A 27,305-nucleotide genomic window follows, 5' to 3' on the forward strand; every position below is an offset into this window, starting at 1 on the left:
CAGAAAGGAAAAAAGAATAAAGATCACCACAAAAAAAAAAACCTTTCACCAGCTTCAGGCAGCTGTTCTACATCTTCTGTCACATCAGGGAAAAAAATAACAATTGTGGTTTTCTAAAGTATCTGATGCATCACAAATGGACTACGGGTGATCCTACAAATCCAAATCCAAACCAACCTTCTTTGGGGAAAACACCCCATTAAAGTCTGTATAGAGATCACAAGGCTTCTCTCTGAAATGCTAACCCATGGAAAGGAAGACAGCAAAAGGACAGAAATTTCAGTAAAAGAAATTGAATATGAAGATCTGAACAGAAAAGCAAAGCAGAAAATAATGTGCAGCAGTCAGGCACTATTTCTCTAAAACACAACATTTGGAAGAGGTTTGTAAATCCAAAGCTGATTATTATTTTGATTTTGTTAACAATTGCACACAAACATAAATTGGAGTTTTTACTGGCACCACACACTGCTGCTTCTACTTTCAGGGGAGATGAGGCAAATGGAAAGCCTTGTAAGGCTAATAGCTTAAATAAGAGACTTTGGCAGTAAAAGGTCTGAATCATCAGCATGGAACAGCGCAGCATTTTTAAATAATACACCACTGTAAATGATCTGACTTCTAACTAAAAACAAGTCATAGAAGCATAAAAGTTTAGTTCTCAACCATGGGAACAAGCACAGAATAGCTACTACATTAAGACCTCTAGTTCTAGGAACCAATCTACTGCTGGAAAGATACTTTTGTCTAATCATTCAACTAAACAAACCTTCTTGGCAGAAAAGCAATCAAATTGCTCATCTAATGCCCCGTCACAGCTAAGCTGAGTAGGGGGAAAAAAAAGAAAAAAGAAAGTGGAAAGAATGACAGAATGACCAAGTGGATTGTGAGAGAAATGCTGACAGTAAAGGGAGGGCTCTCTTGGGAGGAAAAGATAAGATGGAAAACAGAAGTGATGGGAGACAAGGCAAGTATCCACACCCAGAGGAATTATTATGACTTATTTCCCCTCCATCAGTGCCCGCTCAGCATGTCATCGTTTCCTTCCCTACCTTTTTAGGAGAGAACACGCCCAAAGTGCCTCCATCTTCACGGATTGCCACGCCCATCTCTGCAAGCAGGGCCTCCCTGTAATGAAGACAACATGTATGTATGTATACTCAGAAACAGCATTGCATATATATACAAGGACTTCATAAAGCATGTTACAAGGACTTCATAAAGCATGTTACACATCTTTCTGATGTCTTTAATTTCATAAAAGAAATATTAAATAAGAACTGGAAGAGGATGAGATATAACACTATACTAGAGTAAGTGATTTTGTTTGACTCAAAGGATGGACAGCAGCAGGACTGCAGCCACAGATGAGTGGATAAAGGAGTGAAAAAAAAGTGCAAGAAGGGTGTGCAGCAGCTCAAGGCAACCAAGACAGGGGAAATGGACAGAATTGGTGCAGCGGAAAGTGAGAAAAGCAGCAAAGAGGAATGAAGAGACAGTAAGTAGCAAGAGGTCTGATTGCAAGTTCTAAAGATTTAATGTCAGATAATGCTGAAAATTAAAGCCATTAAAATGTAAGCAAGAAGAAAGAAAAATGAGCAGTCGCGACAGCAGGGGGACGCGTCATTTACAAACAGGGCATTTTCCACTGAGCTCTCCAGGGAGACGTCAAGAAAACCACATTTAGCTTTACACACAATAATATAAAACAAATAAATAAAAAAAACACTGTTTCAAGCAACAGATTAATAGATGAAAGCAAAAAAAGAAAGAGATTTGTGTGAGACAAACAACGGCTGTCACATCCACACATAAAACCCAGCAGGAAATAGGCCTGCACAGCGGATTGCCTGATTGGGAAAGTCAAACACAAACAGCGTCTGACGTCACGGATGTGTGGGGGCTGCTTTTCAAAGCCGTCACACCAGCCGACGCGCATCGAAGGCAGACTATGAATCCCAATTAGGTCTGACGGCGTGGATGCACATGGAGAACACGCACTCCTTTTCCCCCCTTTCAGCATATGCATATGGAAATGAAAATACAGCGTCTGATTGTACTGACCTCTCCATGCGGATTGCCTCTGTCTTCCGTAGTTTCTCCTCCCAGGTTTCATTGAGCTCAGCAATGATCTTTTCTGATTCCTAAAAACAGAAGTGGAAAAAAAAATTACAGCTTAGCGTATTTTAGTTAAACAAACCTCTTTGTGGGCTTACTCTGATCTACGAGTAAAAAACAACTTTAATTATTTAGGCTGAGGCATTTTCTTTTGAAATTAAAAGGGAGTAAATTTGAACTCTGAAAGCAGGTCAAATTGTTACATTTTGCAGTCATTGGCTTTTTATTAAAACATCATAACAGTAAATATTTAATGAAGCAGCTCACAAGCAGACAGTGTAAAAACAGTGCTGGGGAGAATCACATTTATAAGAGGCATACATGTTGACCTTCACTAAAATGTTTATTGTTTTCATTCAACAAAACAAGATGATGTGCCTCACTGTGATTGCTACGAGCCAATAAGAATTGAATCTATTTTCGTCTTATTTCCTCTGTATTTGCGTCGGTGCTTGACGTCACTGGGATGACAGACAGATTGGGAGCCATGGTTGACATGGAAACTGCAGCTCCAGCTCAAGGCGGACTCTTGCAGCCTCTGTGTTGTTACCTTGTCTAAACAGCAAGAGCATACACAGGAGCGTAGGAGCAATATGAAGCTCCGAGAGGACACACGTGGATCTAGATGAGGAGTTTTATCGGTGTGGGGGCTAAGATTGAAGCCTTGGTATTCAGATATTAAACAATATTATTAAAAGCAAAAGGTGTGGTATTAAGATTTTTACTTGAAGCCGATTTCAAATTTGGAAGCTTAAAAATTACCCTCCGCTTCTTGGTAGCGTGCAGATGAAGTGAGCTGTGGTTTACTTACGCTTTATCTATTGCAGGAGCACAAGTGCTATTTACTCCAATTACCTTGAGTCTTTCAATGGCCTCCTCCCCTCCAGGTGTGGACATGATGCGTTCTTGGATGCTGGTGACCGACTGAAGACCCCCCTGGTTGCACAATGCGCCAGAGGACGGAGAAGCTGTCAGGGAACCAATAGGGGCTGTGGAGAAATGGCCAGGGCGTTGGTTCTCTGAGGCTATCAAGTATCTATTCTTATTGTTTTGAATGTCTTTGAGGTCTGAGCCAGCAACAAGAAAGAGAGAAAGATAGAAGTAGGGGGAGGCCCAGGGTTTAGGTTGGAGGGAGTAAACACATAAATGAAAGAACCAAACATTAAATAGGAAGATAAAGGGAAATAGAAAGATTTGGGTGGGGGGGAGAAAGGACACAGGAGGGGAAAGACCAATGTAAGACACACATTTTACATCAGAGGGATAAGACAAACAACCACAATGCAAATTATCTACAGAAAGCAGCAGCAGTTTTCACTCTAGGAGATTCACTGGTCCCATTCAACACCATTCAGAGAAGAATGACTGGAGCTCAGCATCCACTCAGATCCACTACTAGTTTAAATATGAGTCAGCATTACAGACCCTGTGTGAAAACTGCTGTTAATTTATTAACTACAGGATGGAAGAGAGATGGAGACTGCAAAAGAGTGCAAGAGAAACCAACAGACATGCTGCCAAAGTCCAGCCTGCAGATTGGTTGATTAATTTTCTCTGCACATGCAGTCGCAGAGCCAGAAACACAGCAAAGCTGCAGCTGCCTCACTGGAAGGTTAAAATGATGGCCATGAAGTTAATTAAGGTTCTCCAGGAGATCCAAACATTCAAAAAGAGGATAAAATTAGTAGTGATTATCTCACGTGGGGCATTTAGGCTTTGTTAAAACAGAAAACATTACATTAAAAAAACTGAGTAGCAGAAATGATTCATTGTTATTTACGTTTTGAACATGAATTATTTTCCAAGCTAATTGATGTACTTATAATTGCTTAAAATCTACAGTTTCAATGCAAGTCTTCCAGCCAACATAAGTTCACCAAGATGATTTATATACAACTTTATTCAATAAGTTCCTACTTGAAACAAAAACCTGTTACAGGTTAAGGATAATCAACTCACTGCTCATGGAGTCAACATTAGCTTAGCTGTCTAGCTGGAAACAACTATGTGATCCATGTTTAAACCGTACAAGCTAAACTTATCAGTTTCTTTATGAATTATTATAACATTTTTTCTTTGAACCCATTAACTAGTCCACTTGCAGAACTTTATATAAAGCTACATGGCAGCAATTGATAGTAAATTTTTAAAACTCAATAACTACAATAGCTAAAGCAATTAGCTTTAGTCTTACTAGCAACCTCCATTTTTCTTTTAACACTTTTGTGTATAGCTAATACACAAGAGCATATTAGCTATACACTTCTGTGTATAGCTAATGAAGTGAGGAAAGATGGCCATGTTGCTAATATTGCTTAGTTCGTTAGCAATTGTTTGTCAGTGAAGAAGAAAAAACTGATTAACTTTTACTCAAAAATTTGCAACGTTTTCATGTTCCTATGTATAAAACCAAAAAAACAAGGATGTGACAATTAAATTTTGAAATCGAACAACTTTTGAATTTCCTAAACTTTACACCACTCATTACACAGAGCAAGTGAGTGACGACTTTTGGTTCCATTTCCAGAGAGAGGGCAGAGGTGTGTTAGCAGAGGGCACACTACAAAATTATTCAAACTATTAAAGCACTCTACGTTAGTCAACTCCATGTACATACACACTTCTGAAGCGGCTACTTATAAGTAAAAGTATATGCACCTTTCCGTATGTAGATCTGAGCCTCGCTTTGAGAACTCAGAAGTGCCATTCTAAAGCTTTGAGCAGTGTCACCTGCGGTGGATGATTAGTGAAAGAAAACAGAATAAAAAGCAGCAAGAGCCACTGGCAACAAAAAAGAAGCGTCAGACAGTGAGTGAGAGAAGGTGACACATGATTATAAAATGATCCATGGCGGAGACTGATGTACTACTTTAAATTTATACATAGAAGGATTTAAACCTGCAAAAAAAGCAGCTGCCTCACCCCGTCATTCTAAAAAAAATAACAGAAGAGCAAGCACGAAGCATAGTAACCTACTGGCATGCTAACCTTTGTCAAATCAGATCACCTCCAAAAGCCTTGCATTTCTGAGTCTCATTTCTTAAGCCATTTATGGCTTTTAAGCAAATGCATGCAAAGCTGGCAGCAGACTTAATATATAAGCAGTGGGGGTCCTAAGCAATTAGCCTTTAGAATTTTGGCAAATAGTGATATACAAAGCATAACTGGCACATATACACACATTTGATTCCACTTCCTGGGTAATCATCCCCCATTGGATCAACTAAGGGAGGGAGCAGGAACAGATGAGAAGGATCAGAAGTCAGTGAGAGTATGAGAAGAATAACTTGGAAAAATATTTTAGCGCTAAATGGAAACGATGACAAGGATGAGACGCAAGGTCATAGACTGACTGGTTAGGTGCCAAGTTGTTACACAAGATATAAGCAAACATTAGCAAGTAGGCAGTTTGTTATACATTGCGACACTTGGTAATTATTCATGCTGACACTGCTGTCTTTTTCCTAATTGACGGGCCTGTGAGCCATTAATCTTGTGTGTAGCTAATGAACTGAGATATTTCCATCTGGTTTACTTTATGTTGTTAGGCACATTAGAGGAAAGCATACTTTCCATCAGGAACCCAAGTACCCATTTCAAAGAAGAAAATAATAAATCAATACCTACCAATCAAAGCGTATTTTGAAAGCATATTATTCTGAATTAAGCACAAGTACAGACACTTGGTAGGAGGGAACGTGAACGGCACAGAGCTTTGAGACAGTAATGAACAGAGAAGTTGTTGCCAGCTTGGTGGAGGCAGTGGCTGAACAGTGTGGCTGTGCACTCACTGTCCAGGATGTCTCCCAAGCCCTGAGCCCGGAGCAGCTCCTTCAGTCGGGCCACTTCGTCCTTCAGCTCACGCACCAACTTATTGTTGGGATCCTCATTGATAACAGCGTTGCATTTGATGTTCTTGGCTCGGTCAGCGTAGCTACCAAAAAAGAAAAACAATCCCCATCAGGATTTATTTGAGTTTCAGCTTTATGTGAGCTCATGGCAATAATCTTACCGAAGTGTACTGAGCGTTTCATCGTAGTTGATATCTGCAGGACTGAGGGCAGCTACCATGGCTGTTCTTGAATTACCACCTGATGAGAAACATTGAGGAGGCACTTCAGTCATTACTTTGAATTTTTTTTTTCCCACTACAGTAAATTAAATAGTAAAATTTATAGAATCAAAGAAGGGCTGAAGATGCACTCTGTGCTCTTTAAATGCCTCTTCCGAAGATAGAAGGAGCTTCTCGTATTATTAGTTTGAAATACAGTCTGCTGACAGTGTTCCTCTTAAACTTGGCTCAGGGTAAGGCACACTTGCTCCGGATATTTTTTTTTTTCTTTTGTATATTGCCGCTTCAGTTTCTGTTACACAAATGGGTCACTTGCTATGCAAAAATAAAGACTTCAAAAAACGTGAGAGGTGAAGATTTCAACAGATTAGCACATTTATCGAGCATCACTAAGGTTCATACCAAGGTTCTCCCTCAGGAGCCAGGTCAGAACAGAATCTCTGTAAGGGATGAAGTCCGTCTTTTTCTTTTTCTTGCTCTGCAAAGGAACAAAATTGCTCAAATTAAAGCTGGGAAATAGGTTTTAAGAAATTCTCAATATAATGATGTTTCATAAAAAATAAAAAAAAACTGCTGTGAATCACAATACAGGCAGAAAACTATTCTAATGAATATCAGCATAATTTTGCGTGTTGCCTAAAAGCACTGAACATTAGATGATGAAACAGGAACAGTTGAGTCTGTGCAACTTTATTAACAGTATGAACATCAATGAATGATTGTTTTTTTTTTTGGACATTTGTCCTTTAGCTGCCAAAGTGTTTACCTTGCTGGTACAGTTATCCTGTGTAAGCAGGCATTGAAAGGACAAGAGGAGAGAAAACAGAGGGGCAGACATTACAGCATGCCAGGTGACAAACACGCCCCCAGAATGCAGGGTCAAGTTCAAGAGAGGAAAGTAAGGCTGTAGGAGGAGGAACGAATTGGCAGAAAATGGAAAGTCAGGCATAAAGTACTTACCACTTCAGCCAAGGCAGAGATGACTTTCCCTAATGTGGTGAGAGATTTGTTGATATTTGCTCCCTCCTGCAATAAAATAAAACATATTAATTAGGACGCATGGGGATGATATCCACTCTCTGATTGGTGATGCTTTGTGCCACTTTAGATGAGACTCTTACCTTCAGTCTGGTACCTTTGGCTCCAGTGGAATCTGCACGTTCACTTCCTGCCAAGTCTACCAGACTAATTTTACTGACCTGAAGAGAGAGTGTAAATCTATAAGATGCCAGACTTTATAAATAAATTAGATTTGCATTAAGGAAGTCTAAAGGGTGCTAGGCTATGATATGACAAAAAACAAATAGATTTTTCGTCACACATTTTGATAATGTGCGTCGATACAAGAGGTTTTGATGAAATAATGATACATCTCTGATACATCTCTGAGTGATTGTGTTTTCTATGTTTGAACATAGAAAACACAATCACTCTTATACAATTTAGTCAGTGATTATAATGTCAGAAACATGATGCAGAACTAAAACTGAACGAAACATGATCACCAGATCAGATCAGAGTTAGTCTGACCTAAACATAGCACTTTAAACCAGAGATTACTGACATAATAAGAAGACCAAGTATTACAGAGAAATATCTACAACATTAACATTTATGAAGCAAGTGGTTAAAATTCATCCAAATACACACTTAAGCATTCCTGTTTGGTGAGATGCAGCCTGGCAGTAAAAACCGATAGAGTGGCTGGAAACAATGGCCATTGTTTTCAAAATAACAGCAATCTTTGTGTCTTTACAGCGTCAGAGGAAATGCTGGAAGTTAAATCTAAAATGGCTCCATTTCCCCCCCTTCTCCATTCATGGCTGAATTAAGCCATTTTCACAAATTCACTACAGAATGTAAATTTTCTGAACAGCTGTTTAAGTCAGTCTGGCAAAAGCAAAAGTAATTTTTTTCTTAAATTATAATACATCCTAGAAACTATTAAAAACTCCAATGTAAAGTAAACATTTAATAAAAAACTGCTTCTCCTACTTTAATTTCATAGAGGGTACCAACAATCACGCCACCATCAATTCTGTTAAAAACAATGAACTCTCAACATTTAACCACAGAGGATGAATGTTTCTAAGTATTGCGAAGGGTTACTGCCTGGTCTGACCTTTTCTGTGGTGAGGTCCGTCTCGCTGTCATGTTTCTTCTGTGTGAAGACGATGGTGAAAACTGCATGGGACCTGCTGCTGGTCTCGTTCATGTTTGTAGCAGCAACAGTTCTGTGTGTAAGCACACAGGGCATTGTTACCAAATCACATCAAAACAGACATTATACTGATGCTACCTCTATTAAATTAGTGCCTGTGAAAAAGGCTGTATGAATAGTTTTGGGTGTTTCAAGCGCCATCATCTCTGGACTTTACACCTATTAGGGTGAATTGAGTCCAGGGGATTAGTTTGTGTAGCGGAGGGGGATAATATTGTGAGGACTCCATATAGAAAGTGTACAAGGCACACTGAGAAGAACGGCCACAAGGGAGACGCAGGCTTTACACGCCACGTTCTGGATATAAGCCCTCTGAGTCAGCAGAGGGAGATTAAAGCAGAGTTCACTCCTCCCCACAGCAGCTTTCACAACACAGCAGAACATCCATGTATTTCACATTCTGTAAGTTCTTCATGTGTGAAATGTTGGTTAGCAGTAAATGAATGAGAAGTGATTTAGCATAACTGGAGGACTCAGATCTAGCATCTTAAACTATTCAGTCAGTCACTTTAGCGTTGGGGTCAATATTGTTTTACCCATCATCCTATATATCCCCATCTTCCCTCATGTTTCACCTTGACATAGTCGCTTAACTCACCTTGCTTTGTTTCCTGCATCCATTAAATCAGCAATGTCTGTGTAGGATGTGACAGCTAGCTTGGACAGGTCCTCCACATAGGGACCCAGCAGCGGATGCTCTCGCACCCTCAGGTTCCCTTTGTTCTTAGGATTGAGCAAGTCTCGCACCCGTTCACAGTAGATCTCCATGTAACTCACCTAAAAATTTTTTACAAAATATGTCATTTTAAGTTTAAGCCTCAGCATTTATATTCTGGAAGCCAGAGGATTTTAAAACAGGTACATAAATCTATATTTGAAACTTTCTGGGAGAGAAAAGCCAAAAAAAAAAAAAAAAAACTGCTACATGTTGTCAGTAAGTCACCAGGTTGGCAAAAGTGGAATGACTATTGTAAATTGTAAATGTACCTCCACTGAGTAGGACAGTTCCTCTTTGTTGCAGTCTTCATTGATCTTCTCAAATAGATCTTCACAAAGCTGGAACCCAGAAAAAGAAGATTGTTGATTTACATTGACTGAATTTGGAAATAATAAACAGAAGGGAGAAAGAAAAAAAAACAAGTGAAAAGGGCAAACTATTTAACCACTTAATCAAATGATCTCAATGATTAATAAAAATGCACAGAGAGAATGTTTAAGAGAACACCTCTAATAATTCAGACAAAAAGTGTTGTTTTTAAAGGTGCAAAACCACTTTATTCTGTGTAAAGCAATCTTAAAAAAATGCAAACCATAGGAATGATTCCTTCCTGTCCCTCCTCCTGCTTGCCCATCATGGTGTAGGATTTGCCAGCTCCAGTCTGGCCATAGGCAAAGATGCAGACGTTGTAACCCTCGAAAGCATGCTCTAGCATTTCCTTTCCGATGTCGTTGTACACACGGTTCTGTGACGCAAAGCAGGGGTCTTCTGGCTGCAAGGTGGGACATAAAGCATTAGGATTTGCAACTGTTTAGGCTACTAATAGATATTAAAAATAAATTTTCCAGCAATCTGTATGTCTTACTCACCGTGGTGTGTGACCAGTAGGAGTAATCAAAGCTGAAGGTTTTTGCTGGTTCTTTGGGGGCTTTGGGGTTCAAGATAGCTGAGGAGATGATGGAAAAATCAGGAAAAAGGTTAAAAACATCTTGGGTGGTATGATTCGCCTATCACATCTTTATTCATACAGTTTCAAATAAAACCTACAGCGAGAGAGTAACATGTACAATGAAACCAAAGAATAAATTACATATTCCCTTCTACGGCTTTTAAATGTCAACTAAAAGTTTTAAATAAATCGATGCAGCATAGAAAATTTAAGAAAAATTTGTTAGTTTTAAAAATACTACCCGTTTACTACTACACTTTTTTTCTCTTTAATTAAAGTAAATAAAAATTTGAATCAGCAAGTCAGACCTCAAAAAAGGACCAGACATTTCTAATATGCATTTATCCAGAAATGCATATTATCCAGAAATGCATATCATCCAGAAATGCATATTATCCAGAAATGCTGCCTAAGAGGAGCTTTTGAATCCCAGCACCAGGCGTGATATATTTGAACTTAAAAGTCACGAGTCAGTGACACATTACATCTGCTTTTATCTTTTTTAGGGAACATGAAACGGTTCAAGGCTTCCCAACCAGCATGTCTTTGTTCTCTAATGAAAAAAGACACACTTGTGAAATAACTAATAGATTTGAGTAAACCTGTCGTAATAAGCAGTGAATCACATGAAAATTAAAATGGCCTCTATTATTTCTATTGTGATGATTAATATACTTTGAAGGGTGATTTTGTTTACCGTCTATCACAGTGATTTCTGGGATAGTTTATTTGCTATCACCTATCTTTTAGCACCAACATACTCAACTTCTTCTGAAATATTGCTTCAAACATGCTGACACGGTGTTTCCACACAGCGCAGCCGGTCCCCAAGGCCACACACACATTTCTGCTACCATGTCAGGTATGTCGCCCCCCTCAATCACGCTGGTTGGTACCCATAGGACAAGAGTCCTAGCTTCAAGGCTGCACGCTGTAAATGTTAATGTAATGCAGAAGGATGCTGCTGTTTATATGTACACACGCTACAGCAACCGAAAGCTTAAGAGTAAATGTTTGCTCGTCTTTAATTTAAAAACATTACAAGGGAGCCCAAACTATTATTACGAGCAAGATACTAAATGTGTGCATGCTGCGTTTATATTTGCAATCTTCCAGAAGAGGTGTGTAGTGCCAGCTCCAGGGCTGTAATTAGCGTTGTTGTATTTCATTGTGTCCTGAAGCTGATGAGCAAATTCGAGCCCCTTTGGCTACTTCAAAACAAGGTGCTTGAGAGGCTTTTTGCATTGAGAGTGCCTTACACGCTCAGAGGATTTCAGCGCACTTATCAATAATGCAGGAGAAGAGGAAGGGACAGGGATTGCATATCGCCCTCCATGGGTCACATCATGCTGACAGAAAAGCACTGCGTGTCCTCTGAGCTGCTTTGCATTTAATACGCAGCGTTTACGTCTGCACCGAAACGAGCTTTCTTTAAATAAAAACGATGCATTTGCTTCCGCGCTCTGCAAGTTTCAGGTTAAGGTGCTCGGCCGCTGCTTCCATATTGGGCCCTGGAAGAGGATACAGAGAGATGGGTGGCTAAATAAAGACCATTTCACCTCTGACCTGCCTCCGGAGGGAAACTGGAGAGTTGGCGTGAAGAAATCAAGGGGGGATTTAGGTTACCGATGCCCCTCTTGCCCTTTCCTGGAACAATCTACAGTTGCTATTAATGAGCTGCCAACCTTAGCTCGAGAGGCTACACAGCAATACGAATGGAAGATATTGGGACGGAAGAGCTTTGGTGGTAGGTGGATGGGAAAATCTCAACCTAGGGAATCAACAACTGCATTCCAGCAGGATAAATCACTTTCTGAAATTCCTAAAGAGCATTTCTGGATTCATATTAGAGGTATGGTGCTACTATTTAGAATAAAAAGGTATTCAATCATTCTTATGTAGCATGTTTGGCACTTTTGACCACCCAAAGCATAAAGTGAGTCATTACGTCAATGTATCAGATGAGTAGGGTCTTATTAATGAGAAAGATAGCAGGGGGGGTTTGATGCTATTGAACACAAAAGTAATAAAAAATATTCTTTTGGACCAGAAACCAGCATATAGCCTCTGATATTTTACAACTCACAACATACTTGGATGTTACAAATTGGCTGAATAAGAAAACAGACCCAGCGGGTCTGAAGTGAACGCAGACACATTTACCAGGAGTTGCACTCCTCCATCTTGAGACGGAAGACGCATTTTTGCTGCCTCATAAACAACGTCATAAAATCTGTCCCTCTCAACCATGGCAACAGGTATAGGACCAGACTCCGGTTGCCATAACAACTTCAACTTGGCAGAGTCGGGGAGGTGGGGTGGGTTGGAGGATGCGGCACGCTGCGTTCCCTTTTTCTCTCTCCTCTCCAGCTTTCCTCATCGCCGATCGCTGAAAATTGCTTTAAAATACAGATCTGTGAACAATGAGTGTCAATTTAAGTATGGATTTATGGCTTATGGCAGTTCCAACACAGGAAACGTACAGAAAAGCCGGTTCTGAAAAGCTGTGGGATTTGTAACTTAAGACATTAAGCCACTTATAGCGTCGGATCCCATAAGTGATGATAACTTTCTCTACGCAAGGCTTTTTAAATAAATCACTGATAGAAAAGGTGTGCAGGTGCAGCTGTTCATGTCATATACTTCATATATAGTTAGAATTCATCATTGATTTTTACTTTCTTTAAAGAATCCAGATATCATTGAGACAATTTATTCAGAGTATACTGAAATGTTATGTGATGAAAAACTACTAAAGGCCAAAAAAGGCCATGAGAAACCTTATTTTCTCCCAATTATAGCTGCACTGCATCCATAGATCCTGTCCAAAATTAGGACTGGGATTATGCGAGCACACCACAGGAGCTCTCTATTTCAAAGCAAGGTATGTAGCTGTTAACTAACCACATCCTGCCATCTAGAGAGCATCACTCAGCTGGTTATAGCTGGCAGACATTTTCTGCTACAGCGTACAACATGGGGTCTCATAATCCAAGCAGGAAAGCTTAGAAGAAAAAAAAAAAACACCTCCCTAATTAGGCTGTTAGGAGGTCTCCAAGCACCAGCTGGGGACTAAAAGCTTTCGCCTTTCACCTGAGACAGGCCGAGAGTCTAAAATGGCTGAACACATCAGCCTCTCTTTTCAAGCGAACCTCTAGGGAAGTGCTAGCTGTTCGCTCAGGCTGATCAATGCCAATTTGGGATCACAAGAAGGGGAGGGTGGCAGGAAGTAAACCCTCATGTAGACTTTAAAAGGAAACAAAGAAATGCCCAGCTAAAAACAGACAATGAAGAGGATCTGCAGTTATGTAGAACTGAAAGAAAAGAAAAAACAAGCAAACACCAAGGCGGCTGCAAGAACTGAACGCACGCTGCAGCTTAAGATGTTTGGTTCATGCGAGGAGTTTTAAGAGGGTCAGGCAGTTCCAGAAAATGTTCTGCTCAATGAGATGTCTGTTGCTGAATACAAAGCTTCTTAGTCTATCCTTACACACCAGCTGATATCGCAGTAATTCATTTGAACATTTCATTTCCCATGGCAACCTTATTTCATTTAGAGCGAAGGGAACCTGACTCCAGTTGCCACCGAGTTGGAGGAGGCAGCCAACACCATCGACACGTCTCCTGATCTCACATTAAAAGGACAGGTGAGACCCCCTTATGGACAATCCTGTGGCAGAAATACTGTCTTTTCAACCCAACGTCCACGTTTGAAGATGAAGTATCTCATTTAGATTTTCTCCTTCAACTCAATTCAATTAAGAGATCGGTAAAAACAGAACGATGAAACAAAAACTTTCTAAAAACCTGGTATATCTTGATGCAGCCCTTAACCATTGAGGGAGAAAACAGTCTAAGGATTTTCTTTTAGTGAAAAGAAAATTAAAGCACCTAATTAAAGCACGAGAACAAAATTTGAAGAATTTTTGACCTTCTATCATAAGTTAAGTATGAACATTTACTTCAACTCTGACTTTTTCCTGTCACCTCCCTGCTACCTCTGTGAATGACAAATGAGCCAATAACAAACTTCTTACAAACCCCACAAGAGCAACACAATCCTTCAGTAAGTGGCAACATGAGCATTTCATCCTGACACTGATTAAACCAGCAGGATACAAACATGAATAATTATGTGAGTAATACCAACAAAGTTTCGCAGGGTTGTTTCTTTCTGCTCAGAAAGTTTCCTTAATTGACCTTAACCACGGTGAGTTGTTAAGACATTTACTTGGCAACATGTTCAGCTGGCTGAAAGGAGACCAACACTTTCCCTTTGGGAATAAGGATGACGCAAAAAAATAAATGGATCAATTAATTTTATTATGAATTGAAATGAGCTTTGTAACTTCAATTTTATCCTACAAGATAAAATAATGCTGTTATCAATACATTAGAAAATGGTGTATTGCAAACCATATTAATTGAAAATGGTCTCAAAACAGCAATAGTATTGTTCATCACAATAATTTCTGGGACAATTTATGATTCAGTAAAATTTGTTTTCATGATGGCCCAACTTGTCCACAAGAAAGATTCACCTGTTTGGAAATAAGACAGAACAGTCGATGAAGGTGTGAAAACTAAAATAACTCAGGTAATGTTATTTTAAATGTAGAGTTACGAAGATATGGGCTGCATTGTAGAAGCAATCTTTTAAATAACAGCAATAAAACTGTGTTTCACATTTGTTAGATTTTTTTTTTCTGTAAGTAAAATTAAAACTGTTGAATTTTTACTCGGACTTATTCACAAATGCCTGTGACTAAAGCTGCAGAATGTCTCATTGTTATATCAATCTGTGCCAATCACAGATGTTCAAATGCAATATTTGGTAGATAAATTAGATTTCAAGTGCCATGCAGATACACACTACATGCTAAAGATACATTTGGCCAGTTGGACAAACCTTCATTATTCACAAGTAAGCTTGTTATTATACATTTGACAATAATATTGTTGTTTTAAGATCATTTTCAAGTAATATAAACTTTCATTTTATAAAGAATACTTAAGACTGGAACTGGAAGATATTTTAAATATCCAAAATAAAAACACATCAACCAAAAACAACAAAACAGAAATAAAAAACACAAAACTGAAGGCATGGATAAAATGGATTGTGATGTCACCGTAAACAAAATTGCAGCTAAAACCAAAAAAAACCAAAACATATATATATATATATATATATATATATATATATATATATATATATATATATATATATATATATATATAAAACCAAGTTTATGTTAAATTATCATATGATTGATCGACTAGTTGATTATTATGACAAGCTTATTCACAACCAATATTGTTACTGCAATATTCAACAACATTTTCAAGTGCATCTTGTGCAGCCTTATATATATTTACTGGATTTCTGAAATAATTATCACCCGCTGAGTATTTTATTATTTGATAGCACATAAAAGAGTCACTTCCTTTGTTTTTTTCTCACCATTTCCAGATGACTCAGAAACTAAAATCCAGCAGCATATTAGAGCCGCATGCCGTTACCCTAAACAACTTCATAGTCTGCCTGCCTGCATCACCATTTCTGCATGAGCGCCGAAGCAAAACAGCTGCTGACATGAGGCCAAGCTGAACCACAGTAACGCTAATTTGGTTATTTAGTCTCCAACAGGAAGCACAAGGCTGGAACGAGGTGGATGCTGAGGTAACCACAGAAATGTTCTGCGCGTTTTCATTTGTGCTATGGCATACTGTCTGTGTGTGATGACCGTAACCAAGGCTGCAGCGCGGATGACAGAGTTGTCACTAGATGCAGGGCTAAAAGTAGTGTGTGAGCACTGCTTGGCACATTTGACAAACAGCTGAGCTTGCTGCAACCACAACACAACCCGTACAACATCTCCAAAACAGAAAACATGTCCCACTGATTGCACTGCTATTTCACCAGGGGTCTAATAAGTATTCCATAAATGCAGAAAACTTTCCAGTCAGGAGTTTGTCTAGTCATAGGAAGAATGTTCTTTACTAAATCACTTGTGACAAGGTTTCTGTTCTCTAAAGCGCACATTTGGTTCAAACACCTGGAACTCTGAAGGGAAGTACCAAAAGTTGAAAACAAACTCCAATGTTAGAAGGCAGATCACATCATTTTTCTCTTCCTACTGAAGACAAAACAAAAGGTGAAAAAAAAAAAAGGAGGGCAGGAAGACACCAGGACAAAGCGTTGAATGGAGGGTAATGCAGCTGACAACGGGGTCTGCAGAAAACATTAGGTAATGTGTTATGACAAGGCTTTATGTGCCCGGTCCTCCTCTGTAACAATGACTCTTTTCACACGGCTGTCCTCCTCCCTCTCCCTTTGTTTAAAGAAAAAAGAAAAAAGGTCCTCCAACTGGATAATTCGGCTTTAAAGTGATGAAGTTCTATTATATATAAACTCCTCAACAAAGACAAAGGGCTACACTTGTTTTAAAAAATTAGAATAACTTACTTATGATTGTGCCCAGGTCTAACTCGAGCAGGACAAAGTGCTACAGGAAGTCAATGTTGAAGCGCAGTAGTCTGCAGACCTAGAGGATCATTGTTCTGGAAGGTTTGGGTGCATCCCTGCTCCAGCTTGTCTGAATCAAATCAATAAACATGCCAACATCAGGTGTGTTGCATCCAGATGTTGCAGGATGCTGGCCATCCAGGACTTGGAGTTGCTGACCTCTGTGTGGATCAGGATTCCCATTTAACTCCTACAACCTATCAAACTTAAAAGGATTGTGTTGGACATTTAAGGTCGCAGCAAGTAGGAGAGAGCCGGTTCGACACATTTGGCAACAGGTTTTCCCTCTTCTTAATCAAGTGGAGTAAAAACACAATCCTATAAGCTACTGACAGAAATTCAAAGCAGTAGCTGAAAGCATATCCAAGAACATAAATTTGCATTTAATCTTAAAAAAGAAAGAACTTTGATTTAGTCCCCGTCCCAGATTTACGCCAAATACAGACAAAAAAAGTGACGCATACATGTAAATAAAGCGACTATAGACAGGGGGTCGCTCGCTGAACTAGAAAGCAGTGGAGGAGGTCACAGTGTTGGTCTTTACGCCAGCTGTTCCCGTTCTGCTCTGCTGTCTATTTATACAGCAGCAGATGGCAGTTAGTGCTTCGCATGCCGACAGACTGTCAGTGACAGGAAGGAATGGACAGATTTCAGCCGCCCAATCTTTCCGCTGAACTCCCGAGCCAAGCCTTACATACACCGCTCCCTGATACCAAACCGGGGGCGCAAGCGCCTTTGATAGCAGCAGCTTAGACGGGCTCTGCGGCCGGGATCAGAATAACAGCAACTAAAGGGGAGGTTTCTAGAAGAGAAAACATGCTAAGTCAGCGGGACTCCATTCAGAAGCAAAACAAACAGAACTTCAACAAAGAGAGGGGCCACAAGGCAGCCCGTCAGCTGATGTGTTGGGTTTAAACTCAGTGGGGGGAAATTATTAACACAACGGCAAAATTAAAAAAAGAACAAATTCAAACCAAAATTAAAAATAACATTTGTTTTCCCAGTCAGCAAATGCACTAAATGCCATCATTTTGCGGCAACAATCTTTGGTGCTGACGAGGTTTCGTTGTTTTAAATCCATTCCTTTAAAAGGAAAACTAGTTTTTACACGTGGTTGACAAAGCGTGCCATTTCAGAGATAACATGGCACAGACATAAGCTCTACTTGATTTCAACTTGATTTGGAAGATGCAGAACTTGGAAATGTTGGAAAGACTTCAGGAAATTCAAAAATTTATTCCAAAGGAAAAAGCTCACCGCTGAGATTATATGCTAAACCCAGATCAAAATGTCAACTGTAATTATGTACCGTTTTAAAATACTAATAAGGTCCTGTTTTACAGCGACTCTTATGCCACACAGTGTGACATCCCCTCTACTCCCAGTAAATATAGAATGCCATTTGAGAATCTGGTAATAGAGTTCTTGTTCAGGAATTAGGATCTGCAGTCTCACAAGAGCATCTCTAACCAGGAGAGCACTTAAAGCTTCATGAATGACGCCTCAAAAGTCAAAAGATATTTTTCAACACATTCTGTGTCGTACAAAACATTCAGAACAGCACCTTAAATTTTCTTTTGGGAAGTGAGATTGCAAATCTGACACAATGAAACTAAAAGTTTTGCAAAGGAAGCAGTTCTTTCACAATTTTTTTTTTTTTTTTTTTTGCTGTAAGCAGAAGCTATGTCTACCTTTCACCATAGCTTTATTTACTATAACAGTGTTATCACATCCATGACTTTTCTTTTTTTTAATTATCAAAACAGCAGAATGAAATACAAACACTTCTGTGCAAATATCTATTCATTTTTGATCATCAGTAAATTCAAAAGGAATCAATTGCCCTAAATCTTTTAACATGACAGAGGAGTTTCTCAATTTGCCTGAAAACAGCATGGGGATTATCATATGAGGGAATAACACTGTAAACCAGGCGAGGCGGTGCAGAGCCCCGTGCATTCATGGTACACAACAGGCTCCCATTTTATAGAGCGGTGACCTGGATTTCCTCATCCAGCATCCCCTCAGCAACTCAACTCTCACTTTAAATGCTTTCTGCCTTTATATAATCATGACATCACAAACACAGAGGGGACAGAAAAATCTTTCAGAATTAACTTGTCTTTGATCCTTATCTAAAGTAAGAAAGAGACTTTTCATGTAGATTTTATTGTGCATTTATGTATGTTTGAACATAAAATCAGCGTCACACTGCTGCCTTAATACAGTTGCTAAATTATTATGGTTGCAAAAATAACTTTGTTCACACACAAATAATCCAAAATGAGCTTCTTGGCCACCGACAAACTAGCTGTGCTACGACTGCAAAGTTTCTGAATGCAACCCTTAGAATCTGGGAGAAAAACAACAATACAGTCTGGAGTGAGAACAGTGAAAACGAAGGCACAAAAACGTCGTGCTCTCAGAATGTGGGAAAGTTCAGCCTTTTAAACAGGCCGAGGCAGCGAACTAAGCAAAGGTAAAAGAATCAAAGAGGGAGCATAGTACCAGGAAAACAAACATGCCTTTATCTGCTTCGTCATCGAGGCATGGATGAACGAATGCAGGCTGAAGAGAAAAGAAAAGAGAAAAACACTGCCGGTTGAAGATGGTGGCGACTCATGATTTGACCATCTTCATCGAAACATAATCTACATCCAGCCGGACACACCCAGCAAGAACAACCGCTTCTTCCCTTTAAGTGCCATGTAGATACAGTATGGAGTTGAAACATTGATGTTTACATTCTTATCCATCATGCAATACCCTCAGGGAGCCAACAAGTCCAAACACATAGGCAGATTCAAACGTCCATCTTCAGTGATAAGAAGAACAAAGGACCCTGCGATTGCTGATATGCCAGGACTCTCATCTCAACATCCCCGAGTCACTCAAACCTGAATGAGACTGTCTGAGTTCAGTCTAAATAAAAGCAGCTTCTGTTATCAATGGTTCACTTTGGTACAGAAACAACAATTATTCTACGCTCCAAGCATTTTTAATCCTGTGTCGTTCACGTCAAAAAAGTCTGCTATAACAGTTAGCCTTAGTGTCGTTATGTGATGCTGCCTCACGCTGCGCTGCACGTGAACAGCGCTCGTGCTCGACTTTCACCGTCTCTGCTGCCGAGGATGCGATTAACTACCCCCGCTCACTCAAGAGTGGGGGTAGCTATTAGCTCATCCGATATCCAATATTTCCTCTGAAAAGCTCGCTCCAGTTGCACCGAGCTCATTTGCAAGCTGCTAGAACAAAATGTGAGCTGTGCAGAAAAAGAAGAAAAGGACTGAGCTGAACTGAGCAAGTCAGTGCAGAATTTGGTGTTCTCACAGAGTACAGCTATTTGGCACCTTTACTCGCTTTGTCCTTTTGTAAGAATATCAGAACTAACTTTTATGAAGCACACAGCTTGTTCTGCTTTTCCTCATTATTAGTTGTACTTTTCCTATTTGTTGTTTAATTTCAACAAATACTTTTTACAAACTACAAAAACAGACAATTTTAAACACGTATGGTTACTTCACTGAGGTAGATCTGTGAGGCGCAGTGGAGCCGACGACGACGTAGTTGCTTCAGTATTTGAAGAAACTGATCACTTTGCTCTTCTGACCTCGGTTACGTCAAGTGCATTTCAGTCTGTGGGATTCCTCTCGCGGCTTTTTACTGCCATGTTGTCAGTTCTCATTCATTTCCAAACACTTATTAATAAAAAATGATTTAGTACTAATTAACAAAGTCTCAATGGCTCAGTGGAAAGTTTTAGTGCAGCTTTAAGTAATGCCGATTTGTAATTTGAAAACTAATTCCTGAATAAATCATAAACAATTTGTTTAAAGAGTAGATTACTTCAATTTATTTTTAATCACAGCGACTGAATTTCTAATAATCAGAGACATAATAATGTTTACTCCACCCCAAACATTCGGAGAGAAAGGTAAGAAATCTCTTCAATCCTCATTTGAAGCTAAAGATGCAGAGACACCAGCTGGTGACTGGAGCTAACTCGACTCTGGATTATTCAATGTTTTATGTGGAGTGAATGTATCATACTCCAGCTCGTCTAATCAGCATAAAATCTGTTCAGCTTCAAAGACAGCTTCTTTAATGTATCAATATATTGATAAAAGCTGAAGTGAGAGGAAGCCTACAGGCACGACATGCTATTTAAAAGGGAAAACGTTTAAGGCGTTTCTGTGCAAGAGGAAGCTAAACGTTCAACCAACAGGACGGTGAGTCAGCATTTTGGAAATTTCAGGGTTAAAGTAGGAATAAATATTCTCTAAGGAATGAACTGTTTATTGAAAACAGTTCTTAAAATTAAAATTCCCAAAGAGAAACTGGAATTGGCTAGAATTAGCATTGGCGAGTCAAACCTGTACAAAACCAAAGATGGCAAACTAGCCTCAAAATTCTGTTTGTTGGCATCTCTGTGTAAAACTGATAACAGTAACCCAACATATTTACTATCAACACAATCCATTACAGCACGCTGTCCAATTTAGCCTTTAAAAAGCACAGGTAAACCCAGAATATTTGTGAGAAGTCTCTGCATCACTACAAATGATCAAAGTTGAGACATGCAGCTCTCCAGTGGGAATATGGGAGTATATCCAGGGAAACCCACATGGGTCAGAAGGATTACAGCGGCAGGGCGTGGCGGCCTGAGGCAAGCCTGGTGGATTATTGGTTCTAATTGGGTCAATCGTACATGTGTGAACAGGATTCGTCACACCAATGTCTATCCCTCAAACAAATATCTCCCTGAATGTCCCTCTTGTGTTCCTTTCGATGTCAATACCTCATAAATAGCAGATAATAGAGTTATTTCTGCTGCCTGTTTGTATGTGTTAACAGACGGAGGAGTAGAGCTCGGTTACTCCCGGTGGGGATTTTCTAATGTCACCAACCACTTAGCTCTTACTGAGAGGACACTCGGTAGAATTATATCCGAAAGGTGAAGGTTTAATTGATGTGGTGACCTTTTGGTTGCTTTATCAGCTTGTCACTTGGTTTGTATTTTAACACTGGGCATAATACTGAGCAGCATTCAGCTCGTGAACATGTGAAAAGGCTTCGCCATTCATTTGATGTGAAAGACGAACAAGCCGTGGTTCTGTAATCAGATTTTTTTTAATTATTTTGTTTGTTTCTGCTCATTGGCTTAAAGAGAACCGACATAGTTTACATAACAACATGGAGACGAGTGTGAATATCATGAACTGAATGAATAATGTGGACGCCGTGGAATTATTTAACATTTGAAACACCAATACAGATCAGTATAACTGGCCGCTACATCTCTCCTTTATAACCACATTAGCTGTGGTATGTTTCAGGGCCATTACTGAAAGAAGGCCTTTGCTTATTTCCAGGCTGGCTGCAGAGGCCACGCACGCTTGATAATCAATTTGCTGCTACTCTGCATGCACCCAATCCCTGACAGCCTTCTGTGCATTGTGAAAAGACTGGGGGACGGAGGGGAAGACAGCTCGTCCTGCTCTTCTTGGCCCCCAGCTCTCGCTTGCTCTGTGCTGTCGACACAAGCGCACGGATGGACACTTATGCCCTTGAGCAACCACAATGGAGGGAGTGTCACGTCCCCTCGCAAACATCTGCCAAACACCTACACGCTGACCAAGCAACTCGATGAAAAATGCCAGACTGCTTGCAGTCCCACTGAAGCCCAGAAAACCCTTGGAAAGAGCATGAAAATGCCTGTTAAAGGCAGCGTTCGGTTAGCCCTTTCCAACCAAATAATGAGTTAATTTAAATATCAGAATCAGCCAGTACAAAAAAAAAGAGCCAGATTTTTGCCTGCATTTCTGATGACATTTGGGTGTTGCATACTACAGACCCAAACAGAAAAGCACAGAGATATCATGTGCTGACCAGAATCGTCCAATTCACAGATTCATCAGTCCTGACCAATGACCAGATGGTAGAAACTTTAAGAACTTAATTCCAAAGAATTTATTTTAAAAACTTGTTTTTCCTCTTCCAAGACAAGAGTTGTCAGCAGTCCATTTGGACTCAAAGAGAGAGTGAGATGTTTAAAGAATAAAAGAAAGGGTCAATGAAAAAGACTGGAAATAGACATATCATAAACTATTTCAAAGGTGGGCACCCTTAATCATTCAGCGTCTTCTGGATTTGATAATATTTTCTTCTTCAAAATCGCATAAAGTTCATTTTGGTTCATCTGACATGTGATGAGTCATGAGAATATATTATTTTTATCACCTTTAATTGGAAACTATTCAGATACGTCACATCCATGAGATAAGAACATAAGATGAGGTAATGTTATGAAAACACACACAAAAAAGGAAGTATTTCCTAGAGTCTCAAACAGGTCATTATAAATTTGCGACTAAAAGCACGCTAGTCCTACATGCTAAATATGATAAGTCAGGATGTTTGAGGCAGTCTGCTAGAGCAGAAACGTAGTGAACATCAAATCACTGTAAATGTAGTAACCCCTACATGTTTGACCCAGTCGGTGCAGTTAAAACTCTCAGCATCCTAATAGGACAGCGTTCTCAGCATACCATCTGCAATGAAGACCTGATGAAAGAAGAGCATGGCTCCCTGCCAGCCTCGCTCTCTCTGCTCTGCAATCTGGCCATGTGATGAGGAGGTAGAGCAGGCAGTGCTGCAGCCTCCCTTACTTCCACGCTTGCTGACTAACCCCCACCTTAAAAACGCTGCATATGCCACTGCAGTTCTGCCAGAAACCACAAGTTCCCCTGCAGCTCCTTTTGGGTGACATTGGAATGATGAAAAACCCGAGGATATGGAGTAAAGAAAAGTACTGGGGATTTAACAAATCCTCTTTTTGGTAGACTGCGAGAGACAAAGAGCAAGTGAGGCACATCTAGGAGGGACACTTGATCTTATAGGAGATTCATACAAGCTTAGACTAATGAGGCTGATAAGACTGACAGGAGAAGAGCTGAGGAAAGCCAGAGAGACTGTAAGAAAAACAGGTTTCCTCTGCCAGACGTTGTCGTGTTACTGGGTCAGTAGCTGGTTCTGTTAGCGTCGGGGGGGGGGGGCGGTGTTAATCATCGGACTGAAGCAGGACATACAGCACTGTCATGACTAAGGAGGCAGCTAATACTTCACCACACCTGATGACTCACGATCACAAATAAGCAGGTTGATCACATGACTTTTAAAAAGAGCATTGTGTGTTTTCTTTATTATTTTAAGAGACACTTTATATCCTCCATGATGCCTCAGTTAGAATATTTCAGTATGTGATCTATTCAGTTAAATCATTTTTAATTTATAGCATCTCGATCTGGCATCGGTTCTTTTTATTAGCCACTTCTACAAACCCTGTGGCTTGTTTCAACACATCTTCTTCATGTTTAAAAGTCCTGTGGCCTAGAGACCTGTGAAAGAATCAAAACTTTGGGTTCAGTACCTTACTAACTCATCTCTTGAATGTGTTGTTAAAGGGGATGAGAAAAAACTAACAACGAAAGGGCATTACAAATGAATAATTAATAGAAATTCAGGGATAGCTTTTCCTCGCAATACAGATCTCCATTTTATTTGATGTCTGATCTGAAAATTTTTGATTTCACCAATTCGGGGTTTTTTTATTTTAAAAGAACACCCAAAAATTGAAAATGTGATTTGAGTTTCTTAACTAACTTTTGTCAACTGAATGCTGCATCCCCAATAATTATGTCAATAAATCGCTTTGGTTTTTCAAAAAAATGGCAGTAAACAAAAACCAGAAAATCACATGAAGTAAAAAGTTCACTAAGTGAATGAATAACTTTAATCTATAACGTTTTATTTGCATCTAGAAGGTGCAACACAAGCTGTTAGTGTAAGCCCAGAGATGATGCAAACATAAACTACAGAGCCACAACAATGGCTGTGATTAAGCCCCGATGAACTGGGCTGTGATTGCAGGTCAGTCTTTATAGTGACCTCTGAGTCTCCCCTATCAGGAACAAACTGTGGATTTCTCCCACAGACTTCTCAGGCATGTAGGCCCCAATCAGAGGGGGAGGATTTCCCCCCTGCAAGCCTTTTATTCCCTTTCAGTCTGTTTTGCCTTAACCATCCACCATTCAGCTTGCTCATTCGCCGGCTCTTTGCAAAAGGCCTCCAGAAGAGAACAGCACTGGGGAGGATGTGCAGACAAACCTGCATGAACTCAAAGATGTGGTTTGTGAGGATGCTCTCATGTGTGTGCCAGTAGATTACTTACTTGTAGTGTTGCCTTGCATCTGAATGATACATTTTGACTCCTTGCCCGTTTCCCTGGAGTTGAAGGGTCGGACTCGAACAGCGACTTTTACAGACGCCCCAGACATTCTTGCTGCTCAGGTCGGACTCCCAAGTAAGACTGCTTTTATATTCCTCCTAAAGAAAACACAAAAACAGCATAAGTGCATCCGCGTAATCTAAAGCATTTTACCAAAATGCAAAACAGAATCTAACTTAATACATAAGACATATATCAGCCCTAAAGGCACATAAGAAAAACATAAAGTACATATTATAAATCTCTCAGTTGTGGCATGTAACAGTTTTCCATTTTGGTCTGTGTTGTCAGTAGTCAATCTGCAGGGTTTATTGTTAAAGGTTTCGTGCCCATAAACAACAACAAACAATCTATGTTTCATTTATTTGTAGACGAGTACATTTTCTTTTTCCAAATCAATCAAATAGACTATTAGGTCATGTTTTAAGAAAATTGTACACAAATCTTCAGATTCATCAGTTCTTTTGATTATCTTCATTTAACAAACAAAAAACAAATCTAAGATGAACATCTTGTAAATTTGAAGCAGAATCTTCTTTACTGCTGTTTTTAATGGTAAAAATACATTCCACAGTAAAGAGCATTTGATTGAATCAAAGAACTGTAACAAGTTAAGAAACCAAATTTACACTGGCTACAGAAAAATGCATTAGCCAGGGATTATAAAGCATTTCATAGCAAAACCTATAGTGACATTTTAAATTAAGCAATTCCTTGTTATTTTTGACCCAAATTGTTCTATTTTCTAACTTACAAATAGTTATTACATCTTTAGGGATGGATGTCCCTCCCTCTAACGTGCAAAAGTGTTCACCCAAACAACATTGTTGAATGGGCCTCATTCGCCACTGTATCTAAGATTTTACTGCTTCTTTCTGCTCGCTTTTAGTCCATTTCAGCTCGAGATTCCCAAATTGCCCCTTGTTTTTTTTTTTTTTTTGTTTTTGTTTTTTCAAATTCTAGCAGTCAGCCATACTTGCTGAAGCACACGCCCATGAAATTCTATCTCCCCCCTTTTTCCTTGCTGAGGGCTCCGGCCGGACAACGAGCCCCGGGGGGCCCCGTCTGCTGCATGCGACTCTGCATTGGTGCAAATCAAACAGCGTCCATTTCTAACACTTGGAAAATTAAATTCGCCGATGTTGAGAAGTGGGCTAATCCTCCTGTGCTCAATGTTGTGGGGAGGAGAGTTAAGGCTCCCATCGGCAGCGCAGGCTGGGACGCACTGGTCACGTTTACTTAAAACCACTTAAATGGCTCCAACTGGACTTTTAAACCACAATTTGTAATATTTGTTCATTTGAGCACGGGCGACAGGTTTGTGGTTGGCGTCTCTGTCATCAACATTAAGAGCTAGCAGCGAACCAACTGTGCATAAACGTAACAACACCATCATGTACTTTATTTTATAAAAAAATATATATATATATATAAGTGAGCGCGCATTCCGTCACGTCAATATGTAACAGACACGCAGCTCTGTGACTAATGTTGCAGACAGCTGCTGGCCAGCAGACATTAATCTGGTATAACAACCATTAATGTTATGCATATAACGCATGAACCCAGACCGGTCGTTCATACTCACGTTTGACGACTCTATCCAAGGCGGCGGCGGCGGACGGTGGGGAGAAGTCACGTTAGCTCGCTGGCGTCAGGATGTGTTGTCGGTGTGTTATTTAATCAGAATCTGCACACACGTAAACTGCTACAATGTCCGCTTCCGTGGAAAAAAAAAACACCCATCATAGCGGTCTCCTCCGCCGTCTGGATATGTAAAGTATAAAATGTGAACAAAGTGACTCGGTGAAATAGCTTGTTTTTTTGTTTTTCTTTCCCCCCCCAGTAGCAACAGAAAAAAAGCGGCCGCCCGTCTGCGCCCGAGCGAAAATGGAAATCGATGGATCGTCTTGATTCACCGAAGAGATTACGTCAACTCCCCTTCAACGTGCTGACTGACGGGCCAACGGACCAATCAGCGCAGAGAATCGGGTGACTAAGACATCAAGGAGCCAATGGAATCGGAAATCTGGGATGTGGGCGGAGCCTCTCTCTCCATTTTTCTGCCGTGACGCCACACTGCAGGATTTCTACCCCACCTCTCCCAGCACCGCTGTCACTGTGTCGCTGGGGTCACCGCAAACCAGCGCCCCCTAGCGAGGAATTGAATGAGCCTTTTCTAATGATAAAGGATGCGTCCTGCAAAACTATTTGTTATTGACATTAAAGGAAACCAACAGGGCGGTTTGTGGTGCAGTCCCTATGTATAATATCTGCAACAGAATAGCTTTGACGTTACAATGCTCTTTGAATTAAAATAAAAAAATTTTTAGTGGCAAATTATACACTTTGTATAATTGATGAAGGCTTCATAGCCTTCATCAATTTTAGAATCATGAAAAGGGCTTTCT

The 27,305-nt window shown here is 39.9% G+C and overlaps 1 protein-coding gene across 26 annotated transcripts in view; it reads right to left on the reverse strand.

Moving 5' to 3' along the window:
- The window catches only part of kif1b (kinesin family member 1B), a 60,390-nt gene extending 33,612 nt beyond the window's left edge, over positions 1-26,778 (reverse strand). For 5 of the 26 annotated variants that reach the window (XM_055049516.1, XM_055049513.1, XM_055049512.1 and 2 more), the window contains exons 1-17: positions 26,483-26,768; positions 24,838-24,992; positions 9,999-10,075; positions 9,722-9,901; positions 9,399-9,467; positions 9,010-9,188; positions 8,313-8,424; positions 7,312-7,389; positions 7,151-7,216; positions 6,957-6,974; positions 6,593-6,668; positions 6,131-6,209; positions 5,910-6,052; positions 5,300-5,341; positions 2,974-3,185; positions 2,065-2,144; positions 1,053-1,128 (exon numbers count right to left, since the gene is read on the reverse strand). In XM_055049516.1, the coding sequence (XP_054905491.1) occupies positions 1,053-1,128; positions 2,065-2,144; positions 2,974-3,185; positions 5,300-5,341; positions 5,910-6,052; positions 6,131-6,209; positions 6,593-6,668; positions 6,957-6,974; positions 7,151-7,216; positions 7,312-7,389; positions 8,313-8,424; positions 9,010-9,188; positions 9,399-9,467; positions 9,722-9,901; positions 9,999-10,075; positions 24,838-24,943 (1,593 nt within the window). In that variant the 5' untranslated portion in view covers positions 24,944-24,992; positions 26,483-26,768. Of the gene's footprint in view, positions 1-177; positions 241-769; positions 824-1,052; positions 1,129-2,064; positions 2,145-2,973; positions 3,186-4,776; positions 4,849-5,299; positions 5,342-5,909; positions 6,053-6,130; positions 6,210-6,592; positions 6,669-6,956; positions 6,975-7,150; positions 7,217-7,311; positions 7,390-8,312; positions 8,425-9,009; positions 9,189-9,398; positions 9,468-9,721; positions 9,902-9,998; positions 10,076-24,837; positions 24,993-26,482 lie in introns of all 26 variants that reach the window. The other 21 variants (XM_055049529.1, XM_055049515.1, XM_055049527.1 and 18 more) reach the window with 15 other exon arrangements.
- Positions 26,779-27,305: the final 527 nt, after the last annotated feature.

The sequence above is a fragment of the Poeciliopsis prolifica genome, unplaced genomic scaffold (genome assembly GCF_027474105.1).
Source record: "Poeciliopsis prolifica strain line A6 unplaced genomic scaffold, Auburn_PproV2 SCAFFOLD029, whole genome shotgun sequence".
Lineage (NCBI taxonomy): Eukaryota > Metazoa > Chordata > Actinopteri > Cyprinodontiformes > Poeciliidae > Poeciliopsis > Poeciliopsis prolifica.